At 38.8% G+C, this 20,530-nt stretch overlaps 1 protein-coding gene across 1 annotated transcript; it reads left to right on the forward strand.

Annotated features, from left to right (window-relative positions):
* Positions 1–8,574: 8,574 nt before the first annotated feature.
* Positions 8,575–19,747, forward strand: LOC139724002 (RNA-splicing ligase RtcB homolog). The gene is made up of 12 exons (XM_071635201.1): positions 8,575–8,675; positions 9,713–9,885; positions 10,447–10,525; positions 11,207–11,323; positions 13,127–13,334; positions 14,464–14,513; positions 15,175–15,281; positions 15,664–15,823; positions 16,760–17,016; positions 17,959–18,177; positions 18,729–18,848; positions 19,640–19,747. Exons 2-12 carry the CDS (start codon positions 9,784–9,786, stop codon positions 19,745–19,747), a joined length of 1,527 nt encoding a protein of 508 aa, XP_071491302.1. The 5' UTR covers positions 8,575–8,675; positions 9,713–9,783.
* Positions 19,748–20,530: the final 783 nt, after the last annotated feature.

Raw genomic sequence — 20,530 nt, forward strand, 5'->3', positions numbered from 1 at the left:
TAAAAAAGAACCAGCAACCTCCATAACAAAGAAAAAAAAATCTTACTTTACGTCGATCATTCGGCAATGACAAACCAATTAGAATTTGCGTCACGGTTTTGCACACCTGACGGTATAGTCGTACGCCCTGTCTGATGTACATTTACGTCCACATTCATGACTGTACATGTGCCCGATGGGAGATTACACGAACGCACTTGTCTACGTACTCGATTGTTAACAGGAATGCAAGGCAGTAAAATAAGTGAAAACAAAATAATGACGTCAATTATGTAAAATGTGCCAACTAGCCACTGCAAACCATCCGGGAACGCAATTAAATTGTCCACATAAGCACCGGACGGCTTTTGGAGCAACTATAGAAATATAGAAAGCATATGTGACTTGAAATCACTCAATGACTTGCTCAGTGAAAGTTATAAAACTCTTCTCTGTTGCGTCATTATCATGGTATCTTTAAGGCAGGTTCAAAGTATGATATAATAACTTGGGGGTAAAAACTTATACATTATCCGGAGCTGCATGGTGTTATATAGTTTTAACCTTACAAGCATTTCAACGATTTGATCTTTGAAAATAACTATAAAGACGGAAAATGATCAATATCATGCCTGTTTATATCTGTATCATTCGTTTTTACCAAAAAGTTGACAGGGCATTTCACATCGTTTTCTACAATAATGATAAAAAGACGATCTTTTTATCACAGTGCAAAGTACTATATGTACAAATACTCATCACTATTATTATCATTGCACTCTATATTCTGTCATGTGATCCCTTTAAATCTGTACAAGTTTCCTGTCACCCATGCAGTTTTACAGAATCCGATGATAACGATGGAGACAATACTAAAAGAAAACAAAAACAAAAACAAGGTATATGCTTCGCATTGTGCGACTTTCAGAAAGTTTCTCTTCTTTTAAGGTTCAACACTTATGAGAGTGTAATTCAAGAGTATCCATCACAGTTGGTCACAATAGCAGAAAAGCATTGTTATTCGGGTATACTGATTGAGGAACGGACACCAGAAAGTTTGATGAAGTGAAACCTACGATGTCAGAAAGAAAAAGTTAACATGCATTATAGGTATTTACACAATCGCACTGAAGATTTGTATTTTACGCTGCGGTACATGCTTCAAAGCAGAATCGAGACGACGCTAAGTATCCCTGACAATGCTTGGCAAACATTGACCAGCCGCAGCGATAATGAAGGCTGCGAGAGTATAACTGTGTTATTGTCAATTCCCTGCGAGCTGCTGAAGAAGCCCGAATGCAAACAGTGAGTGACAATTTGCGAGATGCATGGGTTTGCTCATTACTTCTTGAGTGCAATCTCATACTATATAGAAAGCGAGAAGTGGGGAATACGTGTCCGAAAAAAGTGAGGAGAGCCCGTGTTGCAGAGAGTGCTATGATTATGAGTGTATTAAAGACATTTGAAGATGACAGGGTTCTGTTCGCAACTTGAATTTCAGCAACAGACAACAGGTTTGTTTAGGTGGTATACTAAGAAATTTGCCTTGGTGTATTTGCTTTCCGTCGGAATTTGAAAAGATTGAATCGCATGAAAACCAAGGAGTTCATTACACTCTGAAGAAATCTCTACAAGCGTCATAGTGGGTCCCTTCGCATGTTTTCCCCGATATGCTCCAGCATCATAATGACGACGATTGAGTATCACTAATGATCACCGCATGGTGGACAGCTGGAAAAGACGTATTAACATACTGTGACGTCATAATGAAATCTCATGAGTAAAGGCAAGTTGCTTTCACGCATATAAGGAGGATAGCAGTGAGTTGAAGTAGCCAGTTGTGTCGGAGCACTCAGCTAGAGACTCACAAGATGGAGAGACTGCTTTACCCGTCTCCGAGCCCGCGATTCAGATTCAAAACCAATGAAGTCATGCCGATAGCGCAGTTATCCAAGGAGATGAACCGCAAGATTCATGACGAATTCCTGGCCAAGTCTCGCCAAAACATCATCGCTTGTCAGCACAGAATCATCCAGGTTCGCGAAAAGTTTCCTGAAGAGGAGAGCAATCCAGCAGAGGACGTCAACTGTAACGACAGCATCATACTGTCGAAGACAGTTCCGGAAAATGCGTCTAAACCTAACAGCAATGAACAGGAGATCCCTAAGAGTGACGAAAACAAATCAGTTTCACTAAAGAATATTACGATTGTTGCAAAGTCAGATTCAAAACAGCTCCTTAGGCAGAGGAGTCAATCCCGTGCTGAAATTGTCCCTCCAAAGCACAACATTCCATCAGATAAAGACAGAGTCGTAGTAAGAAGACACTCTGAAACTTCTGTGTGGAACCGTTTTTCTAGGCACAGTGTCGACAACCACACCTGGCCGAATCTGTCTCCAAAGAGGACTCCTCCACACACACCCACTTCACGAACACCGTCACCACTTCGGCAGCAGTTGGCGACTTCTCACAATAATTCACGCACCAACTCACCACATCGACGGAAGACATTGAGTCTTTCGGCCCTGCCTCGCTTGGATGTCGCTATGAGACGCAACAGTGATCCCGCCCCGACTGCGAGATTCGTCGACATCACTAACGACAACGGCGAATCGGCGTTGTGCATCGACGGCAAGGAAATGGGCGAGATGTACCACGGTTCTCTTTTCCGCGTCCTTCGGCATTCCTTGAGCGCGTTCGACTCACAGCCGCGTAACAGCGTCGACAATGTGTGGCGCAAGTCTGTCGACGGGCTCGACGAAAATCTGAAGTTTCCAGAAACACGGAAACTCTCTCGTCAACCGCAACCGCCGACAACACCGAGAAGACACCTTAGTCGTTCGCCACCGATATCCCAGCAACAGTTGGACAAGATTCGACGTGATCACGAGGCCCTCGTTGGCAGACAGCTTTGCCGACCGATCTCATTTAGAAAGAGAACCACTACGATATAAATTTTGTAGAACTAATGTTGGTTATGCAGATATCATGACCATTAGATATCGGTGAGGTCTCGCTATTTTGGACAATCCTCACCAGCATCAATCATTGTGCATGTATACATATCGATCTGTATTATTTTGTAATCTGTTCAAACGTTCAAAATGTATACTGTTATATCTGACAGCTGTGCTCTTACGGTAATGAGGAACATCAAGATGAGTTACGAAAAAGATTTAAGAAGACGATAAACACATTTTCTTTGCAAGTAAATCTTCATGTTGTTTTTTACAAAAATGTTTTGTGTTTCGATAACTTACTTGACTAATTTACTTCAATGTTTTTGCTTCAAAAAAAGTAGGATATGCAGTTTATACATTGTAGTTTGAAACTTTTTTTGTGATTGACAAGCATTGTTGATAAGATCTCACTTATCACGTATATACATAAAAAGAAAGCAAATTCAAGCAGCGTAAGAGTGTGTAACCGTGGTGGCCATTTAAGTTTTATGATTCCGTTTGTTTAGATTTACTTTAAGATCCTTTAGGTTTTGTGCAATATTGGCAACAACGGTATCAGTTGTACACAATATCAGTCTGGCAAAGTCTGTTGAATATTGAAAAGAATGTATATATTTGAATGTGCAAGTTGTGATATAATTTGTATGTTTCTGGCATTGATACAATGTTACTTTTGATTGGTCTATCTTTGATTGGTTTTATGACCAAAAAATTAATGAAAGTGGTATAAGATATAGTTATCATCCCGATATCACTTGTGTGCATTGTTGCCTGAATTCAATAAGTTTGACAGCGTAATTCACGATTTCAGTGACGTCCCATGTTCATGTATGTGAATACACACCATTGTGGTCAAGTGTTGAGTAAAATGTGAGAATCACAATCAAAATTTTGTCATGCTGTAACTGTTGGATCACGTTACTTTGTGTCTTATGCTTTGATCGTATCAGCTGAAAAATTAAAAACGGGATCGTAACTATCATTTTTTTTTCTTCAAAATTCAAACTTGAAAATAGTGAACATATACTGTGAGTAAATCGATCGAGCGATTTTCCATGGGGGGGGGGGGGGGGGGCAAAATTCTCCAATTTCTGAGTATTGAAGCGAGTAAGGAGGTGTTGGAATGGGGTATTTTCACCTCCCTCACGACTGAACATTTCGTATTAGAAGACCTGAAATTCACGTATACTTCAAGGTAGGCGGTACGGAGGGCCCCCATTTTTTTATATTACATAGGTATACATAAAGTATAATCACTTGGGGCCCCCTCACTTTTTTTTACCCCGGAAGTGGTAGCAGCCAGCTGATGAAACCCGGAGGTGACACCACAAATATAAACTGCCCTCCACTTTTAAATAGGCCATGTAGCCTACTTGATTCACACTTGGGGTAGAATGTTTGGAAAGTTTTAGGTAATTGAAAGTTAGACTGTAATACATGTATATTTGTCATTTATTGGAATTGCAAAATTAAAAATCAGTAACAAACTATACACTTTTTTTATTATTTACAAGTGTTTACTGCTCGAATTCTTGAAAAATCTAAATCTAAGCGCAAAGAGATTTTGCTCTTTTAGAATTGGAATTCAACGATCTGGGGATGTTTCATATAGCTGCTCGTAAAGTTACGAACGACTTACATAAGAGTGACTGGTGATCAGTTCTTGTGTTTACTTTGGGAAATTCTGATAAGTACAGCACATCAGAACTGATCAACAGTCGTTCTGAAGTCGTTCGTAACTTTACGAACATCTCTATGAAACAGGGCCAAGGTCTGTACGCTTTGGGTGTAATTTATATTTTTAGACGATAAAATACCTAAATCTAATTTCATCTAATTGGAAAAAACAACAACAATAACGAAACAAACCAGATTATTTCATTGTTGCGTGATCAAACTTCAAGCGGACCTTGTTCGCCAGCAAAACAAAACAAAAGCAAAGCAAAACAGGAGTTCGTTTGCGCGTCCCTTTATAGTCACCGGCCTGTTACTTATAATTTATCATGCTGTCAAAAAATGACAAAGAAGGCAAACATTACTAAACCCAGGAGAAAGGTGCTTCTCCTGAATAATTGTCAAGAAGTTTAAATCATATTTTGGTGGCTCTAGGACTGATGATAACAACACTGATGATTACGTAGTCACAACAAACCTCTCCCTTCCCTTTCTCCTTTCAACTATCCTATGCAAGTCATCCCTCCCTCCTATTCTCCTTCCGATGTTATGTTACGCTACGGGGGCTGCTCGCAAATCAAGCTACGCTTATGCTGTAGCCCCTCTGTATTATTCATTGTTGTATGTTTTTGTTGTACTTTTGCTGTGCATTGCACACAGGCAATGAACAAGAAAATACTTATGAATATTATCATTATTATATTTATGTCTGTACATGAATGTGTGTATGTACAATGATGATACAGAAACCAGTAAATCAAATCAAAAATTACCCCTTCCTGTATGAATGACCCATTCTTGTAACCATTATTCTACCTGGAGAGAGAGAAAAGAATAAGAAGAAAAGGAAGAAAAGAGAGAAGGAGAGAGATGGGGAATATATATATATATATATATATATATATATATATATATAATGAAGAAATAAACTGGTAATGCATTGTTTACCAATAAAGAATGAGTTTATTCGACTCAAATTTTCAGCGGCCTCTGCCTTCTTCAGGAGTCTTGACAATGGATTGTCTATAGACTCCTGAAGAAGGCGAAGACCGCTGAAATTTGGAGTCGAATGAACTCATTCTTTATTGGTAACAATGCATTACCAGTTTATTTCTCCATTTCTGTATAACCGGTTTAGAGGAAACACATCAATAACATGTATAAAGGAGGAAAGCGAGAGAGTGCGATGAATGATATACGCCAACATGATTCATGTACATATTATAATGTTTACAGTCTAAATGCCAACCGAATGACTCTTATCATCATTATTTCTTTTAGTCTTATATCTGGTGACTCCATGGAGATATTTTGTTTGTGTGCAATTGTTGTTTTCCCTGAAACACTACACATAGCAAAACCATTAAGAAACTATGAAAAACAAACGCAGACTTGTTTGTTTTCCTATGCTACTTTGAGAAGATAAGAGAGATGATTACGCTTGTTTGCGTTTAGGCAGCATTACGCATAGCACACAATGTTTGTTGTTGTAAAATGCGTTTGAACGTGAGGGAGTTTATGCAAGACCAAGAGCGATTGTATAGAAGAGAGACTTGATCAAAACATGTTGTTTTAGTATCTATTCGGCCGCGAAGTTTTTTTTTTCAGGTTTGTAATGTTTTGCGTGATGAGTAATTATCATCAGTTGGTCGTACTCAAAATTGGGGCAATTATAATCAAGGGAGACAGAGTGTCTGAGGCAAACCTGTTGGCCAATAGCAATTAATCAGACAGGTTATTTTGAATCTGATTACAGTAAATTGTTCTGGCATTACTCTTACAATGTTAGTATGACCTTGCAAAATCAACAACAGGCTAACTTTCTGTACATGCATGTCAACATGATTGAACAGTATGATTATTTGTAAAGGTAATTATAATACCTTGACCATGTTATTTTTCGTCATTGTTATAAAGAAAAGCAACTTTTTGACAGATTATGTATAGACCATGCATTGGTCAGCAATAACCAATTGATCATGGCAAAACACGTAAACAACAAAACCTAATCAACACAGTCTGTGATATATGCAAATGTATAATAGACCTTTATATACATAATACAAATCACATGACTGATTAATTGCAGTTTTATCAATTGTCGTTTTCAAAGAGCTTCAATTTTTCAGTATATAACACTATTTGAGTGGGCCCACTCTTTTTGCATAATAATTATAGAATAAACAGGGTCTGACCACTTGGGCCCCACTTTTTTTTTAACATCCGGAAGTGGCACTAGAAAAATGTGGTAAAGCTTTTTTTTTATTTTTTTATTTCATACCAATTAAAACTGCCCCCCTTTTAAAACGCGGCGCCGGCCCGTGGCACATAACCGTATACTTCCTCTCACAATCTCTCTAACCACTTCATATAGCTCAAAACTTACTTCCTGATTATATTATAAGCATAATCCTCACACAGAAAAACAAAACAAAACAACAACAACAACAACAACAACAACAACAACAACAACAACAGCAGCAGCAGCAACAACAACAACAACAACAGCAGCAGCAGCAACAACAACAACAACAACAACCATTTCCAATCCAGAGAATTTAACTTAATGAATCTACAATGGTTAGACCAGGGACATATAGGTCATCACAGTGTAGGCCTACACACCGGGACAACCTGGGGTAAACAAACATAGGCCTATAATTTATATGTAGTATGCATTATCAAAAACATCGTATCACCACAGATCATTATTTTATTTAAAATACCCTTTTACAGAATGTCATTGCCCCGCGTCCAAAAACACAATTCCAAATAGTTCGAATTTCATGAATGCATGCTTGATACGCCTTCTGAATCTCCCTATAATTATATAACGCTATACACACAAAACCTGCGCAATTAAACACAAAACTTGTGATTAAATAATGTAATCTATGTAATGTATTTTACATAATCTTTATTTGATACACACAAAACACATTACATTCCAGCGAATTTAACTTTAATACTTTTAAACTTTTTTCATTCATTCATTCATTTATTCACTCATTCATTCATTTGTACTCTATTTCCGGCGCAGGAACATATGATTGCTTAGCAGAAAATGAATGCATAAATAACATCACGGTGTTTAACGAAGGAAATGAGTTTGCAAAATTGGAGATACGGTATACGGGAAGTCTACACGGTATAAAAAAAAAACAACATAGTGTTAGAGAAAACATGCAGAAATGCTGTATAGGGAGGAATATAAATATATCTATCTTTAATCCAGTTTTCTCCAAATGTATCGAAACTTAGATTGCTTGTAAATTGCTAATTTTTCTTCTTCTCCTTCTCTGGTTCTACAGAACTTTTATTCTAATCAAATCGGTGTGTTTTCTTTCCTTCCTAAAAAAATAATTTCGTGGCCCGAAAAAAATATGATTAGCTTATTGATCTTTTCCTTTGTCTGGTAAATCAATATAAAAAAAAAGGATCTATTCCAACTAAACTGCTGCAAATCGACATAATAAAAAAGTGCTGCACTTTTCCTAAACATTCGTAGAAAGTTCGCATGTTTGATATAAATGTGTAGAGTTTTTTTTTTTTCTCTTTATGGCAACAGGAACAATAATTGTACAAATTTGAACTTATTTTTTTGTCAAACATCTAGTAAGTGGTTAAGTCCTTTATTGTAAGAATAATTCACTGAATATAAATCCCCACTCATATTCATTTCATGATCCAATCTGAAACTTTTTTTTTCAAACTACTGTAGTTTAAATTTCTAATTGTATTATGTAATGCACAATATTACATGCAACTTTATATTACTGTACTGTATACACCGTTACTAGTAATCGATTATTGCTCAATGCTATTTATCGATAGTATAATTTCACCATCATTCGCTCACCACACACTTGTCTAGCTTCACCGCGCGCACACACACACATAATACACACAGCCATATTACAGCACCTTTTGCTGCGCTGAAGCTCGCTCTCTTCCTCCATCTCGTGCTCGTCCCAGAAGTAGAGAAGGACCGACCACACTGTTTCATGTGAAAGCCTCAAAACTGGACGACCTAACTCTTCCTTGTTCCTGTGATCAGTTTAGGTAAGGGTATTTATCACGTCGATACCAGCTGTAGCATTTAAGAGAAAAGTATACTGTCTGTATATATCTGTAGAAATGTAGTTGAACAGCAGTCACACAAGCCTAACGTTACACGTTTTGCAACCGCAAGCGTAGGCGGAGCTTGCTCGGTGTGTGCCGTAGGGGCTGACAGCTACACGAGACGTGATACACTCACTGTTGATGTCGACACGTTTGCGCAATACCGGTAGTGTACTACTCCTAGTATACTATTGTACTGTTGCCTTTACGTGGCTTGTACATAAAAAACGTCATTCACCGGAATTGGTCTAACAAGGTTACAACTTTAATACAAGAGAGTACCCTGTTTTACGTTTAACGTTACAGCTGATGGTGTCATACTCGAGGAATAAACTGATATATTGCGTGAAAGTAACTTTGGATCATAGAGTGTGTGATCGAGACTGGATAAAGGAGACTGACATTGTTGTTTCACCAAGGAGCTTCAAACACTTGGTTTCACTGACAGAGCAAAGGTGGGAGAAGTGTCCTGTCAGCTAGCTGGTCAGTGATATAATTTAGGTCCCAATTAATTTGATAGACAGTCTAATGTTAGCTGAGAACAGATTTGACCAGATTTATCAATAAATAGATATCTAGACCACTCTCGATATATACCAATCTCACTATTTCCAGGTCTAGATTCTAACTGTTACTAGTGTTAGATTGTCTGCATTCATCACTACAAGAACTAGAAACCACATTCTTAGACTAGAAGTACTAGAACTTAGAAGTAACGTTAAGTACCTTTCCGAGATGGCTCCCACCAGTGGTGGTCGAATTTTGAATGGTTCGTGGTCAAATTGAAGGCAGCTTGCTTTGACTTTGCTATATTCAGTATTTGATTTTAAACTTCTAATTTGCTTTAAAAATGGCAGCCTTAAAAAATGCATATGCTCTGATATAACCCTGAGATAGGGTTGTGTTATGTACAAATGTATTTATGCACTGTAGGATCTAATCAATTTTTGTTTTATTGTTTCTGTTTAAATCAACAGGTTTCTATTGTAAAGAGAGTGCTATTCCATTGTCATCGTCTTCGTTAACTGCCACAGGCAATCCTACAAAGATGTCTACAATAATAAGGTCGTACAATGAGGAACTCAAATACCTCAAGAAGCTTGATGACAACTGCTGGCAAATTAAGAAGGGATTTGTCAACAATATGCAGGTATTTGTGCAATTACAATGCAATTTCGATTTAGGTTAGACCAAAATATCAGTCTGTGTTTATCATAGGAGATATGTTCTGCGGAGACTACATCAAGCTTCACGGAATCTCTCTCCTGTACAGACTGAAGGCTCTCATACAAATGTATGTACCCGATCCTGCGAAAATAAAATGCACACGAAAGTTCTTGTCTACACTGTATGCATTGCATGCCAGTGGCAATTCGCGAAAATTTCATGCCACAAAAGAGGCCATTGGCTCCAATTCGTGAAAATTTCATGCCACAGATATATCATGTTTTACAGTGTAGGTTACAAAGTTAGGAATCGGCTAATCACATAATGTCATGTTATTTCATTTACAGTTTTAAGTAATCAACTCGTCATTGAATATGTGAAGTATGTATGGTTTATGAATTTTTTAGGATACAATCTATGTGGTGCTGTTGGGAAATGCCAACATGAAGAGTTTTGCTCCATTCTTAGTGCGTCATGTTGAGGTGGTAATTGCAAATTAACCATGTTATTGAAGTTGAATTTTTGTGTGTTATTAATTGTCAAGGTGGAAGGAAGATTCTTTGTTGATCCGAAGTTGGAAAAACTTATGTTTGAAGAACTGCAGCAAGCTTGTAGAACAAAAGGTAAAGATTTCATTTTTAAGCACTTCCGTATCAATTAATTCATATGAAACATATGTATTACAAAATGTCTTGTTTGACTATGAATTCCCATTTTCTAAATGCTTCTTTGCCTTTTGAATTGAATGATTTTGTAAAACAAGAATATCAGATCTGTATCCTTTCATTTAAATCATTGTGTATTTTCCAGTTGAGATGGCCTTCATAATTATGCATTTATCACCTGCAATGTTTTTGGTGCAACTTTCAAAAGGGAAAATATAAAATGATAGATATCAAGCTGTGGGGAATGCAAGTGTCATTTAGGGACAGTTGAAAAGAGAAGAGCAGTGTAGACACTACCTTCATTCGATACTTATATATCTCTTGGACTGAATTGAGAATGGGTACAAAGTAGTATGATGTATGTGCTTTTGCACTATACCACTACTCCTTCAGGTAATGTGCATCACTTGTTACAACCATCTTATGAAATATAGATTTTCACCATTTATATGTTAGAATTTGAACTACCTGTAGATATTTGAACCAGAGAGATGTGGTGCATTTTCTGCAGAGTTACACTCAATCTGGGCTTGCCTGCTCATAATCAATATCATAAATTCTAAGTTTGAATGAGCATCCAAGTATTTACTGTGTGTGTCAATGTATCAATGAGAGTTATCATGCCATGTTTTATCTCAGGAGTTGGAGGCTTCCTTCCTGCTGTGAAGCAAGTCGCCAATGTCGCTGCCCTACCAGGAATCGTGGGATATTCCATCGGGCTTCCAGATATACATTCTGGATATGGCTTTGCCATTGGTACGTACACAGATGTGGTCAGCTTTACCACATACATTTTATCAAGGCTACAAATTCTGTATCCAAATGTAGATAATGTTGGGTGATTGATATCGATGACCTTTATTATCCATTGGGACTTCACTCTCTATCCAAAGAAGTAACCTTCCAGTATTTTGTGAATGTCCATGGATGTTTATTGTCCCCGCCGAACGAGTTCGAGCAGGGGACTATGAAACGGGCTCCGTACGTGTGTGTGTCCGTGTGTCCGTCCGTCCGTCCGGACGTCCGTGTGTGCGTCCGTGTGTGATCAAAATGTTCAAAATGCTACTCCTTCGCCATTTCTAACCCGATTTTGATTCTGTTTGCTTTATATGATAGCACTACATGGGAGCTTTGAAACTTCTATACAGAATTTCAGTTGTGACCTTTGACCTTGACCTTTGACCTATATTGTACATTTTGCTTCAAAATGCTACTCCTTCGCCATTTCTAACCCGATTTTGATTCCGTTTGCTTTATATGATGGCACTAGGTGAGGGCTTCAAAACTTGTACACAGAATTTTGACCTTTGACTTCTTTGACCTTTGACCTTGATTTTTTACCTATATTGTACATTGCCTACAAAATGCTACTCCTTCGCCATTTCTAACCCGATTTTGATTCCGTTTGCTTAATGTGATGGCACTAGGTGAGGGCTTCAAATCTTCTACACAGAATTTTGACCTTTGACTTCTTTGACCTTTGACCTATATTGTACATTTTGCTACAAAATGCTACTCCTTCGCCATTTGTAACCTGATTTCAATTCCGTTTGCTTTAAGTGATGGCACTAGGTGAGGGCTTCAAAACCTCTACACAGAATTTTGACCTTTGACTTCTTTGACCTTTGACCTTGATTTTTGACCTGTATTGTACATTTTGCTACCAAATGCTACTCCTTCGCCATTTCTAACCCGATTTCGATTCCGTTTGCTTTATGTGATGGCACTAGGTTAGGGCTTCAAAACTTCTACACAGAATTTTGACCTTTAATTCTTTGACCTTTGACCTTCATCTTTTTACCTATATTGTACATTTTGCTACTAAATGCTACTTCCGGCGGGGACATATATTACGCACCGCGTAATTTCTACTTTTCCTTGTTGATGAATGATTTTGATTTGTTTCATTAAAGTATACATTCAAACAGAAATGTTTTCATTGAAGTAATCTAGAAGTTTGATGAATCCCAAAATAATGGAATTGTTTATCATTGACAGGTCGAGGGAAAACTACATTGCCAGACATTAAAGCAGTAAAGTGCTATTTTATGTAGCTGAGTATAAAATTTCATTTCATTTCATTTCATTTCATTTATTTCATTTCCAACAACATTTTCATACACAAAATAACACAACATCAATACAATGTCGTAACTAGAAGAAAAATATGTGAAGTTAACAATACTACGCATGAAAAAAAGCAAGAGAATATTGAATCAAAACTAAAGTTGCAGGAAATGGAGGAGACATGCTAAAAATGCATCATTCCTTGTATTCTTCACAGAGCCTATTGCAATGAGAAAGTTTTTTTTTATATAGAGAGAATTGTATATTTGACATTCTCTCCAAAAGTCAGGAAAACTAAAGAAATTCAACAAAACAGACTATGTATTGGTCTATCAAAAAACAAATATACAGTTTGATTTGATGTATACATCTCATTTGTATCTACTGGGGTATGTAAGCATGTTTATTTATAGGTTATGTATTGTTGAAGATGTTTACCTGCCATTTGTATTTTACAGATAGTCAAATAGATGTTATTGTGTGTTTGTGCAGGCAACATGGCAGCATTTGATATGTCCAATCCCGAGGCGGTGGTCTCCCCTGGAGGAGTAGGGTTCGACATCAACTGTGGCGTGCGTCTCTTGAGGACCAACCTCACTGAGAAAGATGTCGTGCCAGTCAAGGAACAGTTGGCCCAGTCCCTCTTCGATCACATCCCTGTCGGGGTGGGGTCCAAAGGTGTCATCCCCATGGGAGCCAAGTGAGTGGAGCTCTGGTGGATGTGGGGGGTGGGGGAAGGTGGATGGTAGTGAGGGAATGGGGGGGGGGAATATTTAGGCAATAAGCATGGGTCTAAGGAAATCAGTCTTCTTTGAATCCATATAGTGTTGTGATGTTTTGGGAAGGGTGGTGCTTTAACCCCTTGAAGATGGGCTAATTTTGCTACAACACACATTTCCCATAGACACCTGCCCGAGTACACCGGGGACTCATCCTCAACGGGTTAAGGTAGGAAATGTGAGAACAAACGTATATTCAAGGATGTTGGTGAATGTAAAGCCCGCCGCACGCTACACGATTTTGCCGTGATTCACCGGTCTTAAGACCTTAAGACTAGAAGTGTGACGTCACAGTCTTGCCATTTTCTAGTTGTACGACTGGGTCTTAGCGCCAGTCGTAGAGATTTGACATGTTGAATTTCTACGACCGGTCGTAGGCTTTCAGCCATTCACAATGCAGTTAAATGCAAGCGCATGCAGTGGGCACCGTGCGCGCTTCACAGTCGTATGTAGCCTACTTGCAAGGTTCGGTCGTATAGTGTGCGGTGTCCGGGAGTACGACTGGTCTTAAGACCCAGCTTGGCTTAAGACTTTAAGACCAGTCTGATCGTGTAGTGTACGGTGGCCTTAAGAGCATGGAAGCAGGAAGCAAGAGCAAGAATGTCATATCATTTTATTTAAAAAAAAAGTTTGTATGTGAAAAACTGTCTATTTTATCTTATCGTGATCATGTATTTGCATTGTCAGTAGGGGAGCAACAGTTGTGGCTGAACTTACTATTAGCAAAGATGTCAAAATGGTGACATGGAGCCCTCACATGTGCCATTGGAGTATTCAGACTTTTAGTAGTAACCTCACAGGACTGGACTTATAATGTCATTGCTTAATGTGTCTTAATTTGTCATCTATTTATTTTTATCCTCACCCTTACTCTAGCTAAACAACTTGTATTTAGGTTCAAGAAAAAGCCAAAACACCATTGATTTTTAAAAAAAAAAGAGAAGTTACTGAATCTGCACTCTTGGCATAACATCACTGAGATCTCTGTATGGAGAGGTTAGAATAGCATTGGATGTTTGAATTTATTTCTCTTCTTTTATGTTTCATCAGGGAGCTGGAGGAGGCACTAGAAATGGGAATGGATTGGTCTCTCAGAGAAGGTAAGGAAAAAAACACTGCTGGAAGGGCATTCATTCTCCATAAAAATGAAGGCAGTGAAGAATTTATTCTTCAAGATGTAATAATTATGTTTCATTGCCATGACAGAATGTAAGCAGTAAGCAGTGTTGTTTGCCTGCTTGTTTTGTGACTGATGTTTTTTGCTGCCTAAATTAGCAGCTCCCATTAGGTAGACAAACAGGGAGAAACTGAGAGCACAACTTCCACATTCACAATTACCAATAGAAAGTCCCAATAGAAAGATATCAACAGTGCCAGTATGATCAGTGTTCATGCTGTAGTCCCACAAATAGGCTTGTCATTAGCATTAATGAGCAGATGCAGCTAAGGAGACCAGACTATCAGATGTGTTTGAAGGGAAGCGGAAGTGTGCATTGTTATTGCACTCATAGAATTCATATCCATCAAGTGTCAATAACAGTGTGCTTTTGCATTGTGCATTGCGAAAGCAACAGCCATTAAGAAGAGCGATTATGCTGAAGGGGAAAGATGTGACCATTGATAGCGAACTTTAGTGCTGCGAGTCGCTGGATGAGAAAACTACAGCTTTTCATGGTATCGCTTCAGGACTGGACAGTGATCTGAAAGAAAAAATAGAGAGATTTCAACATATATTTTGATTTTTCTGTCCACACCGTTCAGGCTATGCGTGGGCAGAGGACAAGGAACACTGTGAGGAGTATGGTAGGATGCTGCAGGCAGACCCCAGCAAGGTCAGCGCCAGGGCCAAGAAGCGAGGACTACCACAGGTCAGATTTCACCTCCCGTCCCATCACACAGGGCTGTCAGTCATATAAAAAAAAAGGAGTAAATGTAACGACAGATATTATAGTATGATGTCATGGATTTTTGGTTAATGATGCTGATGTAGGTTGCTTCAAATTAGAACTATGTGTGTCTGATGTCATCCCACCTACCAATACAATAATTTGTGTGTGTGTATGTGTGTGCGTGCACACATATCTGATACCAATCCCAAATTCCAATTTTTACATCTATCTAGTCTTGCTACTTCAGACAAGTCTGATTGATTTAGAAATTATTAATTTAACAACAGAAGACAAAGTAGTCCTGTTGTTTGGAGGAAGGAAACATTATGATGGCATTTTTTTTTTCTTTTTTGCATTACAGCTGGGTACATTGGGTGCTGGTAACCACTATGCCGAGATCCAAGTGGTGGATGAAATCTTCAACGACCACGCTGCCAAGAAGATGGGTATTGACCAGAAGGGTCAGGTGTGTGTCATGATCCACAGTGGCAGCAGAGGGCTTGGTCACCAGGTCGCAACAGGTAAAGACAAGTCTGCCAGAATTGTTACTTTGCGTCTGCATGAACACAAAGTTCAATTCTTGTTCTTCATCTGTCCCAGGTACTCTCCTAGTACAAGCTCTTTTTACTAATACTTCAGATGCCTTTGTTGACGATGCATTGGTTTGTATTTGACTGCTGTTCCCACAGGCAGGATCCATTTGAATTTATTCAATGTGTTTATTATGAAGACTCCATGTACATTTTATACAATGATACAAGCAGTCAGCCTGCATATGGACATTTAATGGAGTTTGAACCTGCACACTTTTATATTGTGTGAGGGTACAATGTGGAGAAACTTCCAAATTTGTCTGAAGAATACCGTAGTTGAAGGAGCAACTAGTATTTGTTACTGCAATTTTCATGGGAAGCTCAATCTCACAGAACTTTAAAAAAATTGTAATGTGCAAATAGTTCAGGTGTGAGTTTCTTCAATTTGTCTTCCTCTACAAATTAAATTTGTGATCTTACCAAATTTGATTTGTAGAGGGAGACAAATTGAAGAAACTAACACCTGAACCTTCACCCCTCTGAATAATATCTTTCTTTTATCAATGTGCTAATACTTTGCAAAGTCATTATTCAAGAAGCATTCACAATTGAAAGAAGTGGTTTCAATTGTCTGATACATTTTTGTTATCCATAACAAATGCTTGTGCTGATATAAGTCTTATTATTGGGAGTTTAAAATCACTTGTGATTGTCAGCTACAGGGGAGTTGTTGTCAACAAGCACTGTAACAAATGCTGATCTAGAAGAATGCTGTCATTCTTGTAAACTGAGCATGTCAGTTTGAAAGTTAAACAGTTGAGGACAAGTCCAGAGAATACTCATGCAGATGTCTATTGGAAATGCGTGTTATAGCAAAATTAGTTTGTCCTCAACAGGTTTATGTTGTCATTTGCTTTCACGAAGATGCTCTGGTTCAGATGGAGAAAGCCATGAAGAGGGACAAGATTGAGGTCAACGACCGGCAGCTGGCCTGCGCCCGCATCAGCTCCCAGGAGGGTCAGGACTACCTGAAGGGAATGGCAGCAGCTGCTAACTATGCTTGGGTCAACCGGTCCAGCATGACTTTCCTCACCAGGCAGGCAGTGGCCAAGCAGTTCAACACCACACCTGACGACCTTGACATGCATGTCATCTACGATGTTTCACACAATATTGCAAAGGTAATCCCTATTTTTCTGTAAGATTGATCAAAGGCACACTAAAGTGGGATTAAGGATGGAGCTGTTGGATGTCATGATGATCCCTGCCATCTTCAATACAAAGATCAACGATGTAAAGCTAGTGAACTGTCAATCAATGTAGATTAAGGGCGTGTATTGCGAACGCTCTTTGTTGTACAGTTTCAATAGTTGTTCACAATTCGCTGTACGTAGCAAGGTGTTGTGTGTGCTTGTTGGACTGGTCCAATCTAATGTAGATGGAGATCTAAGTTTGTCACTTCCACAGTAATATGTCAACTACTACATGCCAGTAACACATATTTGCACACGAGTTTCATGAGCTAGCGACCAAACAAATTTATCTTTGAAGGATCTGTATGTAGTAAGTGGCATCAACCAGGAACTGTGCCCAGATCAAGAGTTGAACTGAGATTGACATTATTTCTACCATTTTTGACATACTTACTGTAGGTAACAGTTTTATTTGGACTTTTGGAGCATTGCAGAGGCATAAGTGTGGGTCCATGCCACAGTGCCCTCTTCAAGCCTGGGTTATTTCCCTTTGACTCTCGTGGAACTATTTTCAAAATGAACTTTGGACACTAAATGCAGCATGACTACTAAATGGTAATGACAGGGTTTAACCAGGTACTGCAAAACAGTTTGACTCTTCATTAAATAATCTGTAGAGTATGATATCAGGATGCCCCCCCCCCCCAATTTGCCAGGTTACTTTGTTCTTGTCAGATTATGTTTAGTAGACTTCTATAAACAAGTGTTTTGCCTGTCCCTCACAAAGGCTGCATGTCCATCCTTTACTTCGTCCCTGTAAGTCTGGTACTTTTCTCTTTTTCTTTCGATGTCTTCTTCTTTATGTTTTCTACGTTGCCTTTGTAACTCCGGGCTAATGAATGTGTTTCTAATGTTTTTGAAATGCCACAGGTTGAGGAGCACATGATTGATGGTGTCCAGAAGACACTGCTGGTCCATAGGAAGGGCTCCACCAGGGCCTTCCCCCCTCACCACCCCCTCATCCCAGTGGACTACCAGATGACCGGTCAGCCGGTGCTGATTGGTGGCACCATGGGCACGTGCAGTTATGTCCTGACGGGGACTGAGAAGGGGATGACCACCACGTTTGGGTCAACCTGCCACGGGGCTGTAAGTGTCACAACAAGTCACTTTGATGGACTTTATGTTGGCCTTAAGGATGATGATTTTTTAAAATAGTGTATAGCTTATGACCCTTAACACGTTGAAAACGAGCCCCGAGTATATTCAGGTAAATGTCTATGGAAAATGCTTGTTGTAGCAGTGTCAACCTGTCCCCATTGGCTTAATCATTCTTTTATCCATTATATTTCCTGTATTGAGTTTTTCAAAGATTGTGTGCTGAAGTTTCTTGCTAAAATTGTGTACATTGGGTGCTCTTTTATTCTTTGTTTTTTAGTCAAATGCTTTGGACATTTGATAGCTTTTCTCCATTTGTTTTTTTTTTTAATGAAATAGTATGAATCAAATTCAAGCAATATGTGAAAACTGTGTGTTTTCTGTATCACAGGAACCTTATCTTTATCTTTTGGAGGTGCATGGGCCTTTATGTTGGAAAAACAAGAAGTTACCATTCTTTTGAAATTATGTGTCAGAATAAGAGATGGAGGAGTGTATGACATTGTAAGACATGTCGTTCTCACAATTTCTGTCTTTTTCAGGGGCGTGCATGGTCCAGGGCTAAGTCAAGGCGAAACCTGGATTACCAGCAGGTCCTGAGGAAGTTGGATGGACTTGGAATCTCAATTAGGGTGGCTTCCCCCAAGCTGGTCATGGAGGAGGTATGTTTTTTTCTCATTTGAAATACTGTATACATCATATATTTTAATAGCGAGTCTAAATTTTTGCAAATCAGAACTTCCCGATGATTTTGCGAGTGGTTGAATTTTGGATCGTGGAGTACCAAACTGAAAAGAGAAATGTAAACATGCACGTCACATTCATTTCAGGATCAGAGTCAATATTTTTGCATGTCTTTGAATTCGCGCATTGCACCTGACTCATGAAATTCCAGAAAATAAAAACCTCGCGAAATATTGAGCATATACAGTATTCATCTCTTTCCTGTTGTCTGGTAAGGAAAGAATATTAACTAGATGTCATATTTCAAACATTTTACATTGTACATGTACCTCGTGTCTTAGGGTACTCCACACCAGCAACTAGAAATTAATAAGGAGTATGATTTATGTACCAGAATTGAAGTGGAAATAATTGACAAGTTGAAAGATTATAAAAAATATGAAATCAATGTAGCATCTGTGGTAACTTTAATATGAGTGAATCAATGCAGTGTATAAGAGCAAGCCACCTATTCAGTGTTTATGTGTACAACCGAAAATTCTGACGTGCAGGAAATCAGGAGTGCGTTTTAACTGTTAATTGTGTGAGCTCCATCATCTTCTTTGATCTGAATTTGAAACCAATGAGCTGTCTGAAGGTAATTTTGTCATTGCATTCACTAATGAAGGAAGCACAGAACGTGAGCAATTGATCTTTGTATGTTCACTAGAGACAGTCTTTCCACCGCATTGACAATGTGCTTGGTTGTGTCCGTCTTGCTATCCTACAGGCCCCGGAGTCTTACAAGGATGTGACCAGTGTGGTGGACACATGCCATAGCGCTGGTATCAGCAGCAAGGTGCTGAAACTCAGGCCGATTGCAGTCATCAAGGGCTGAGAGAACTTCCTCATGTGGAAACAAAGCTCACAATTCAAAGGACATGCCTGAGAGATAGAGAGAATACACTTTTTTTTTCTCCACATGGTGTTGACCGATTCGACTGGAATTGCACAAAGCCAAGCTAGACTGGTCATTCATCGGCAAACCGCGTTGGAATCGGAACGATTCGAGTTTTGCACTGAAGTGGCAAAAGCAATAAACTTCTGAGGGAGCTGTACTTGAAATTATCATGGCGAGAAACCAAGTCAATATTTCGCATATTGTTCACGAAGTCTGCATTGATTTAGTGTGAGGGGGAGCTGTGATGTCAGTGGTACAGGTTTGTTCTCCGAGGTTATCTGGAGCATCTCTTTTGGATACAGTTGGAGGTTAGCTGCTGAGATTAATCTTGTTGGACCTTCCTTCCACAAATGAATAGCAACACATCATCTAGACCTCACAATCACATCTTGGCCAAGTGAAGTGACACATATATACTTAATTCAACTCACATCTCATGACCACTCAGTCGCTTTTTCCATATGTTCCAGTTTTTGTTTTCCCTGTGATTATGTAGACCACAAATTTTTGTTTGCAGGGGACATTTTCCACCCATGTCCATTTTCTCACTGACCAATGGACTTGTCTGAATTCGTCAGCTGAGGTGCTTTTTACCATATGGTAGGAAAAGTTTGCAATTATTCAAATTCATTTAGATTCTTCCGTCAAGTTGTTTTAATTGCAAATGATTGTCATATTGCCCTATATCGATGTAAATGAGCACCGAATTGATCAGTGTTT

The sequence above is a fragment of the Diadema antillarum genome, unplaced genomic scaffold, assembly GCF_040938485.1.
Source record: "Diadema antillarum isolate AM-2024a unplaced genomic scaffold, OU_Dant_1.0 scf00000205, whole genome shotgun sequence".
In the NCBI taxonomy this organism is placed as follows: domain Eukaryota; kingdom Metazoa; phylum Echinodermata; class Echinoidea; order Diadematoida; family Diadematidae; genus Diadema; species Diadema antillarum.

Bases quoted from the DNA above. Each gene is read 5' to 3' on its own strand.
- LOC139724002 (XM_071635201.1), top strand. From the start codon at position 9,784: ATGTCTACAATAATAAGGTCGTACAATGAGGAACTCAAATACCTCAAG. The intron at 13,335-14,463 runs GTGAGTGGAGCT...ATGTTTCATCAG, and splicing joins GTCATCCCCATGGGAGCCAA to GGAGCTGGAGGAGGCACTAG. The intron at 15,282-15,663 runs GTCAGATTTCAC...TTTGCATTACAG, and splicing joins AGAAGCGAGGACTACCACAG to CTGGGTACATTGGGTGCTGG.